We start from the raw sequence: 9822 nt of genomic DNA, 5'->3' as shown, positions 1-9822 counted from the left end.
TCATCACTTCTGGAGCCCCACGTTGCTCGCACGGCATAGCGCCTTTCGGCACATGGTGGACTGCCGGAGGAACCTGCATGCGCACCGCGAGCCAGGCAGATGTGGTCGCTTCTGTGTACCTTTTGGGAATGCGGTACATACTTGCAGGGCCACGGGAACCGGGGAGATCGTTCGCGAACGACAAGCATGGCATTAATTAATGCCGTATTGGCACTTGCTTCAACATGTCTTAGCTTCAATATCAATCAATCTTTGAGGTCGTAGACTGTCCCTTCCCTGGCCCTTGCAGCCCTTTTTGGCATCCGAGGGTTGCATATTGTGGATATTAGTGACATGGCTGCCACGAGCCAAAGACGTTTCTGCCGCGCCGCGATTCTTTCCTCAAACCCATTTATTAAACCAGAATCTCTTTCCTTACTTTCTTTCCGTGTCCAGACTTTTGAATCTCCCTGGGTTCCGTGAGCCAGTTCTACTTATATTCGCGGATCAGAAATTTGGGCTTCCTTGAGCGTTTCACCTTACACCCTACCGAAAGTTTATAGAAGAGGACGGTATGCACCTCAACGCCCCTCTAACTATCGCCCTCCTCTTTGGGGCGATAGCATCTGCAGCTCCGGCCCCGGCTTCTCAGGATGGAGCAGCAACCACTACTCTCAGCAGTAGTGCTACGGCCACATTACCCACTGCTGCATCCACGGATACTACAGTTGCCAGTCATCAGTTGGATTATTTAGCCTCCTTCGCCGCTCAGCAAGCGAATTCATCGGTGGCTTCAACCAGCAGCAAGAACAAGCGAGGAGCTTGCACTCTGAGTAACCTTGCAATTCGAAAAGAGTGGTAAGTTAGCGAGCCGTTTACCGAATCCTCATACGTCTTTATTCTTCCAGCTGCCATGACTTTCGTGGGATCTCCTTTCTTCTCATGGGATTGGTCTGCATTTCATAGATTTCACTGTCAAGCTTGATGAGAGTCCCATCACTCACTCAATGACATCAGGGGTTCATTATCAGCCTCCGAACGCAAGGCGTATACCAAAGCCGTGCTGTGCTTGCAAAAAAAGCAAGCGAAGACGCCGTCCATCCTCATTCCTGGTGCGCAGAGCCGTTTCGATGACTTTGTCGGCGCTCACATCAACCAGACGTTGACCATCCACTACACCGTAAGCGATCCTGCATCACCTAACCAAAACGCCGTTACTGTAGTACCGCTATGGCTTTTGTTAAACTCACTTCCAGGGTACCTTCTTGGCCTGGCACCGCTACTTCACCTGGTCTTACGAGCAGGCTCTCCGCAACGAATGCGGCTACACTGGTTACCAGCCGTACTGGAACTGGGCCAAGACAGCTCAGACCGGCACTGAGAAATCGCCCATCTTTGACGGCTCCGCTACTTCCATGTCCGGCAATGGCGCATACGTCGCCGGCGAGGGCAATGTTGTGCTGAGCGGCGCCGGCCTTCCTGAGATCATCCTCCCGCACGGCACCGGCGGCGGTTGCGTGACCAGCGGCCCGTTCGTGAACATGTCCGTTAATCTTGGGCCCGTCGCGCTTGCTCTGACCAATGGCTCTACCGCCAACAACGGCAACGGCCTGTCCTACAACCCTCGCTGCCTGAAGCGCGATCTCACGACTGCCATCAACCAGCGCTTCGCCAACGCGACCTCGGTCGTGAGCCTGATCCTCAAGCCCGAAGAAATCTACGACTTCCAGATGACTATGCAAGGGTACCCAGGAAGCGGCGATATTGGCGTTCACGGTGGTGGTATGTTTCCCCGTCCCGGCGTCCACTTCTAACTCCCCTTCTCTGATACTTTCTAACACTACCACCAGGCCACTACACTCTCGGCGGCGACCCAGGCCGTGATGTATTTGTCTCGCCCGGCGATCCCATGTTCTACCTCCACCACGGGATGATTGACTACACCTGGTGGATCTGGCAGATGCTGGACCCGTCCAAGCGCACAAACCAGATCTCGGGCACCGGCACTTTCCTTAACACCCCGCCATCCGCTAACACGACGCTCGACACGCCTATTGACTTGGGCTATGCTGCCGGCCCGGCCGTCACCATGCGTGACCTCATGAGCACGACCGAGGGGCCGTTTTGCTACATCTACTTGTGATTGCATTTTCTGGGTTTGGGTTGGGCCTCTAGGGTTTTTTGCGGCATTCATTAAATCAATTTCAGGGGTAGTTTGGGGGTTAAGACTTCAGCGTTGACTGAGAGTAAGCCTTCGGCCCCTTTTGGACAGAATTTCGAGGTTTAAAGCTCCTCGGCGTGTTACTGTAGATATCCTTCCTGTGACATACTTTAATTACAAACAGCTTGATATACCTCTTCACTTGATACCTCACTCCATCTGAAATGTAATCCTGAAAAGTGTTGTGGAAATGAATGCGCGGAAGGAAATTTGCCCTTAGTTTGCTTTAACGAGTCAGTATTGCCGAGTCCGGCATTACAATGCCGCCCTGTCTGCACCTGGCTTCGGCGACCTATGGAGTATTTTATAGCCTTAACTCATTACGGCCGGTGTCCGTAAAGTACAGCACACCCTTTTCCCAGACCATGACTTTCAATAGAGGGGTTTCGATAAACTAACGGAAGGCATTCTCACAAAAGGTAATGCAATTCGAATCGAGCCGATCGTCGCGCACTAGTAGTATATAGTTAGTAGGACCTTTCGTTAGATTTGATTTTTGGCAAATATCAGAAGTTTTAATGAATATTTTCATCAAAACTTCAATCCAGCCCCCAATTTTGTTTACGGCAGCCAGCGACTCCAAATTTCTCATAGTTAATCCATACCACTATATCTTTAATCCTATACGCCATGTTAATTAAACCGTCGAGCTAGTGGAGCAAATGAGGCGTAACGCTGAAGTCGAGCCCAATCGAAGCTACCAACCCTAAAATATTATCACCGAAACCGTCGAGCAAGCAGTTCGAAGAGAGCGTGATTTAGATAACTCGGCTCCAGCAAAAAACACACGACGTTTAAGCTCGTCCATACTGAGGATATTAATATAATTAGTGGCAAGGTGGTTGGTGAGGGCAAGGCTCTCGATTCGCTTCCTATCGAAAATGTAAGCACTAAAACTTAGTGTTACTTTCTGTCAGATACCTTCCGTCAGTTCATCGAAACCCCTCTAATTAGGGGTTAATATTGCAGTGGAACCGGGTAAATGAGTAACGAGTCTAGCTTGGTGAAAGCTGACGCGTCGCTAATCAAATTGGCGGGGTTCTAGGTTCTCTCCCAATGTGTGCCAAGATTTCTTGCACTTTTCGTATATGCACGCCTCTTAAGCTAATCTAGAGGCTCTATACTGTATATAGCTTGGTGTCAAAGCCTCTGGTCAGTGCAATTGCTCGGCGGTAGGGGTGTGGGCGCCTCATCTACGCCTTTGACGCTTAAATATTGCGGTGAGCAGCAGCGATGTGGGTAGGAAGTATAAATCAGTACTCTAACAAAAAAAAAATTTCTAAGAAAAAAAACTGGTCCTGCTGCCAAGAAAAGTATAGGAAACCCGGCCATTTTGTCCAATCAGTCTTGTCGAATTGGAGCATTGGGTTTGTCAGATACTAAAGGAGATGTTCTAGAGGGGCATAACAACCGAAGGATGCAATTCTTCTGGCCAGACTCGCACGTCCAAGTTCAAACCCGACTGGATCGGGGGATTTCCATGTTTACCCCACCCGTGTTCTGAAGCTTGTTCTACGTAGGGGTGTGTTAACATGGAGATCCTAGGAATGCTTACGAGAACGTTGCAGCTCGCTTGTATACTATTTTCTTCGACAAGGGTTGATGCTTGGGATCACCGTCGTGAAATAAACTTGATGGGTTTTCAATAAGCTAGTGAGACTGGAAAAATCCTTGTCCGAGAATTGAAAACAGTATCATTATGAAGTTAATTTTGTCTACGACTGAAACCACAGCAGATACTCCCAGAATGTCGCACTGAGGTAAAAGAAGTGCAAATACTTTCGTCTTAGTAGAAAGCGTCCAAGTTTCAGACGATGTGCGAGCAAGGCAAAAAATTGAGCATAACCCCCGAATTCCAGGCATACGATTTCATTGTTAATACTGGAAGATTTCTCCATAAATTGGCCGGAATATGGTCAAAATATAGAGCATCCAAAACATTTTACAGATTGAATCAACTCGAGCACTGCTTCGCTACCTCCTCGGCCTTCTTTTTTTTCTCATCTTCAATAAGCGGTCTCATCTTCTCCATCCTCGACCAACTCTCCTCCGACCAGTAGGCCTTGAGATCATAAAACTCTTTCACAGCCGGGACACCCTCGGGCAGCACGATCCAATCCCGCTTAGTCGATGTATAGATGTGAATGTTTGGTTGAAAATCGTTCGGCTGATCCAACGTCCCCACTCTGACGAAACTGACGATAGTCCCCCCGCCCGGGTAGTGGCTCCAGACAGCAACGAAGCACTTCGGACAACGAGCAATTGTCTGACCACGCCCGCTTTCGGAAGGCGTGAGGACGAGGAGGGGCGGGGTGGAAGTTAGACGGGTCAGAAGAGAGGACTCGATCAGGGCGTTTTGGGCGAATGCACTGCCAGTCTCACGCTGGCAGTACGTGCAATGACAGCCATGAATTATAAGAGGAGTTACTTCAATGCGGTAGCGGATAGTGCGGCAGGTGCAACCACCTTCGAGCGGGGNATATGATTCTGTAGTAGCCATTGTTAGGCTTTAAATCTCTATGGTGAGTCTTCAAGCAAGGGATTGAAATGAAGATTGTAAATCAACGAGTTCGAATAAGTCAGCACCCTATAGCAGCAAAATGAGATGCAGAAGCTTCAGATGGAATCGCGTATGGAGAGGATCTTGCTGAGCAAACCGAGAAAAGAAAGGCGCGGCCAAGGACCGTTGTTGGAATCTGCATTCTTTTCAATTCACAAGATGGAAGATTCCATGAATCTCCTCACACCCTTTGATCCATTAGCATGCAGATACGAGGGGTTTTTGAGGCAGACGCGACGCACGGCACGATACGAAATACGACCGAACGCGAAATAACGTGACTCAGTCGGAGCTTGGGCCAATTCACAAAACAACCATCGTCACTAACACACACACGACCGACTTTACTGCTTAGTAATATTATTCATATCTTTTTATAATCGGATTACTCCAAGTTGTCAAAATCGAAACCGATATTCTCTAGATAGATATGCGAGAGTAGCCAATCAAATTATGTGATCCCAAGCCTCACGCCTACTATCGTGACCCAAACCTCTCTCAGTGTCTCTTACAGATCTTGTCGATCCAATGCAGATCAGAAGAAGATAAGGAAGACTCTATCTTATTGCAAGAGGCTCTAGAGCCTCACTATATACACTAGGTAGGTGGCAAAAGGCTGATGACGATGCTGACGACGATTTGTAATTGTCTCTCCACCGGTCGATATTGCCACTCAGTCGGTAATAGGTAATGAATAGGTAATGGAAACAGGTCGACAGATCTGCATCCAAAGTTGGAGAAACAGTCGACCAGTTTTGGTGCATTACGAAAAACAAATAGGAATTGGTGAATATGTTTCACCCATGGGGTTACGGCTACATCCCTCTACCCTTCCGGCCGGGCTCAAATGCAACGTCGGGAAAGTTTTGTTTTTGCGACAATTTCGTCCTCGCCTACACTGGAAAACTGAGAATCAATCTGAGAGGCATGTCGACATCGTTTCAATACTGGCGCTCTCTACATAATTCACCCAACCGGGATATGCGGCTTTGGGAATGATAGCAATTCTATCGCCAGGTTCTATCCGGTCCATCCAGCGGCAGCGCCGTTTGGGAGAGTGCCGCCCGTAAATAATGCAATATTCTCTCGGTTTAGGGTTTGCATGGACATTCCAGGTCAAGGATCTGTCCTCATTTCCAAAGTCGACCCACTCTCCGTTGTTTCTCTGGATAGCAACCTCGAACCATGTGCAAGACCCCTCATATGTACCGTGATGTTCGGGATAGCTGCTCCATCCTTGATCGTGACTACGAATTAGGAATTTGACCTGCCGAACAGGTGCATTCCCGCGACCTTGAACTGGGTCGCTAAGGAGGTATGGCAGACCGAGTTGAGCATCGTTTTGATCAATTCTGATCTTCTGGGCCTTTGAAGAAGTTGATCTTAGCCAATATCCAGCGTAATCCATGATATCAAGTACCAGCGATCGGCGCAAGGGCGATTTTGCAACACGAAATCGAATCAGGGCAAACACATCGCAGATATCTTTCGGATTTCGGGGCCAGTATATGAGTTCCTTTCGTACCGCCTGCATTGAACTCTCCGTTTGGAGGATTTGCCAACTCTTACTTTCAAAACGAGCACCACCAGTTACTAAGGCTGCAGCTGCTTCACGGTACAGACTCTGAATCGCAATTACAAGAGGTGGCCGGCCTGTTTCATCTTCTACGTCCAGATCGCTCCCGTAATCAACCAACTTTTTGATAGCGGGGACATTATTTTCCCGTGCTGCATCATGTAATGGCAGGGAACCGTCAGACGCTCTTTTATTAATATCCGCGCCGTAGTTGAGAAGAAGGGTCGTCAGCTCTAAGGTTCCGCGGATCGAAAAATGTAACGCTGTGCGCCCATCTGGCGCCGCTGCATTTACATTGGCCCCAGCCTCCAGAAGCATACGCGCCACCTCAACTTTGGGTTTTTGCCTAGCGGCAAGGGTTAGTAAAGGATATCGCCTAGGCTCGTGAGGCCGGTTCTGCGGCGATAGGCCATTAGCGTTTGCGCCGTTCTTCAGAAGGATGCGAGTAAGTTCTGGAGCCCCTAACATGGCGGCGCAGCAAAGGGGCGAATTTTCCTCGGGATGTCCGTCAATGTACTTCGCAGCGCCGTACTTCAATAGCAACCCCACTACAGTCAGTACGAATGGGTCGTCTGGATATGGGATCATGCTAGCCCGGTAAAGAGGAAGTAGGCAGCCGTAAGTAAGGTTGGGGTCAGCGCCGCTCTCTAGTAAGACCTGCGCAACATCAAAAGGGCCCGGTTGTTTATACCTCACCCAGCAATCCACATCAATACTCCAGGAAAGAGCTGTATTCCCGCCCCAGCCCCTCGCATTAATGTCTGCTCCTGACTTAAGCAGAATATCCGCAGTTCCAACGGAATCTCCTCGAGCGGCCAGCATTAAGGGTGTCTGACGCTCCAAAGTGCGTTGGTTAACATCAGCACCTTGTAACAACCTCTCTGTCAGGAAGTCGGGGAAGTCGAAAAATGCTGCGATGTGCAGCTCTGGTAGCAAGTCGTTCGCGTCTCCAGAATTCATGAAGCGCTGCCATCGACTGAACCTCCCGTGTTTGGGACCTTTGAGATGATCCAGCCATTCTCCAAATTCTTTGGCCCCATCCGCGAGACACCCTTGTACGGACGAAATGAGGTTAATGTCTCCTATAGCTGGGCTAGTCTGCCAAAGGAATTGGTCTCCACGTAGGCGAAGGTATATTTGCAACCACCTGATTGTGTTAGAGATGGATGTGTAGAACCTGTGTAGTGCTCTCTCGTTTGCAGGGCAGGCTTTTTCTAAATTTTGAAGGAGCGGGAGGAAATGAAGAAACCAGTTCAATGCGGCATACCCGAGTAGAGGGAATGAATCGATATACTGCGTAAATTTTTGACTCATCGTATCTCTCGTTTCTCTAGATTGTCCAGAATGGTCGAACTCGACAGCAAATGGTGCAAATGGAATATCTTCGAAGCAGAGATAAGTAAGGCACGATTGAGCAATGAGTGCATGAAGTATGGAATGTTTTGCCATTTTTTGTCTGTAAGGCACGATTGAGCAATGAGTGCATGCGCAGCCCGATGATCAACGACTAAGTCACAGAACGGCTCAGCCATATGGCTAGGGTCCGATAGGAAGTCTTTGACAGAAGCATGAACCAAAGTTACTAAGTTTGCAGAGTCGTTCGAATCAACGACTCGGACCAGGGTACCACAACAATGACTGATGGTTTGCTTCAGCACAGATACATCTACAGTTGTCCAACTAGGCATACGGGGCTGGTCAACAGTGATTTTCAGCACATCAGCAATCTCGCCCAAGGTGAGTGGCCTTTGTGCGCAAACCAGCCACTGGAAGATAAGTTTTGATCTTGCTCGTAATCGAGGAGAATTTTTCCCCGATAGTGAAGTTAAGATTCGACCATAAAGCTCATCCAGACTTTGGGGCAAGTCTTGTAGTGCCTCGAGGTATTCTTCTGCAAAAATTTTCCCAGGCTCAGCAATGTTCTTTATCATCTGGTCTGCCCACTGGAACATTCCTTGTGCTCCCTCTTGTAACTTTGAGATTATAGCATATTCAATATCGTTACCCGGGAGACTCAATGACCTCACCTCTGTCTCTATGAAGCGTTTGATGTCGGGATCGGTATCTGTCTCTGTGATCTGAAGCCTTGCCCACCGCTGAGAATCTAGAGCTTTACTCAGTCCAATTGATAAGTCATTGAGTTCGCGGCTGAAAACTAATATTTTCGCGTGGCTGGAAATTAAAGCCAAAGACTGGCAAATCTTCGCCCTTTCACCGGCATCACACTCATCAAGTCCATCCAAAACGAGGATGCGTCTCGCGCTAGCTTTCCGGAGAAGGATACTGAGACAATCTTCCATGTTCACACGGTTTGGCTCCGCTCCGGTATTGTAGATCTTTTCTACTTCTTCCAGACCATCATCACTCTGCAGCAGCAGTTGCCATGACCAAGTTCGTAGAACAGCAACCACCTCACGAGTGTCCGCTCTATTAGTGTCACAATAGAAGTATCCGACGATATGTTCATGGAGTAGCCTTTGTATAGCGCAAGCTGCAAGTGTTGTTTTTCCGGCACCGGGAATCCCAGTTATCCAGAGTAAGGAGGAGGATTCATTTGTCCCGGTAAATTGAGACCAGCTTAAGTACTCGGGTCTGCCGAAGAGCCATTCGCAAGAACCATCCAGCATACCCAGGAGTGAGTCTTTGTAGGTCTCTTCTACGCAGACCGGCTTCAGCCATCGTAAAACGTGCTGGCGAGTGCCAGGATCCTTGTCCTTCTCGTTTTCTACAAAGTATGTGGTAAGGGTAGTCTGAATCACCGATTGTACCGTATTTACAACATTAATGGAGAGGTTTGATAAGCTCGTAGAAAGCCCAGAAACCATGATGAGCGTGTGAAGACCTAGGTTGAGCTGGATGTCCTGAAGCGGAATAGCAATTCGACTACGAAGTTCATTAACTTGCTCAGCAACGAAAAGACCGTATTCAACTTTCTTCGGCCCAGTGCTTAAGAACCTTTTGAAGCTTTTGCTGTCGCTCCTGCCTAATGCCGTCTGAAACTTAGCGCTGAGCTTTTGTTGCATTTCCATTACAGGATCTCGAATAGCTTTCGTCTGGATCTCAAGAGCTTTTGGCAAAGAGCCATCCTGTATGCTTTGCTTGATCTTTTCTAGAGTCGCTGCAAGTGACTCAAGAAAAAGGCTGTCTTCTTGATAAGTGGCGGCAGCTCCATTACTATCTCGTAGAGCCTTGCCAACCTGAAAAAGTATCTCAACTGCCTTAGCCAAATCGCCAACAGACCAGCCAAAGGACATATTGGGATGTGCAATAGGTCTGGGCGAATGTAATTGAAACAATCAAGACAAAGCTTGAACGATGGAAGACCCGGAAGTACCCCGCGCAGCTGAGAAGTAGTAAGAATAACACTAGCGCCTTTTCATTTAGCGAGTTGGATTGGGGGCCTATTTTTGTTACGATGCCTCTTAAAAATTCCTAACCTTTTAATCGGTGGCACGCTATGAATACTCTCCTAGCACTAATCCACTG

General features: G+C 48.5%; 3 protein-coding genes across 3 annotated transcripts; 1 reads left to right on the top strand and 2 right to left on the bottom strand.

The window, feature by feature from the left end:
* The first annotated feature begins 375 nt into the window (after positions 1 to 375).
* On the top strand, positions 376 to 2335 carry K441DRAFT_624786 (Di-copper centre-containing protein). Its single transcript, XM_067646083.1, has 4 exons — positions 376 to 837; positions 997 to 1159; positions 1236 to 1761; positions 1830 to 2335. Exons 1-4 carry the CDS (start codon positions 554 to 556, stop codon positions 2120 to 2122), a joined length of 1266 nt encoding a protein of 421 aa, XP_067510300.1. The 5' UTR covers positions 376 to 553; the 3' UTR covers positions 2123 to 2335.
* A 1540-nt stretch (positions 2336 to 3875) lies between these two features.
* K441DRAFT_691744 (uncharacterized protein) lies at positions 3876 to 4700 on the bottom strand (the record flags this gene model as incomplete). Its single annotated transcript, XM_067652502.1, has 1 exon — positions 3876 to 4700. One exon carries the CDS (start codon positions 4698 to 4700, stop codon positions 4155 to 4157), a length of 546 nt encoding a protein of 181 aa, XP_067510299.1. The 3' UTR covers positions 3876 to 4154.
* Positions 4701 to 5673: 973 nt separating this feature from the next.
* K441DRAFT_691743 (ankyrin) lies at positions 5674 to 9590 on the bottom strand (the record flags this gene model as incomplete). The annotated part of the gene is made up of 2 exons (XM_067652501.1): positions 5674 to 7718; positions 8027 to 9590. 2 exons carry the CDS (start codon positions 9588 to 9590, stop codon positions 5674 to 5676), a joined length of 3609 nt encoding a protein of 1202 aa, XP_067510298.1.
* Positions 9591 to 9822: the final 232 nt, after the last annotated feature.

Source organism: Cenococcum geophilum, assembly GCF_001692895.1.
Source record: "Cenococcum geophilum 1.58 unplaced genomic scaffold K441scaffold_1, whole genome shotgun sequence".
In the NCBI taxonomy this organism is placed as follows: Eukaryota; Fungi; Ascomycota; class Dothideomycetes; order Gloniales; family Gloniaceae; genus Cenococcum; species Cenococcum geophilum.
This window is presented reverse-complemented; position numbering and strand designations above follow the sequence as displayed.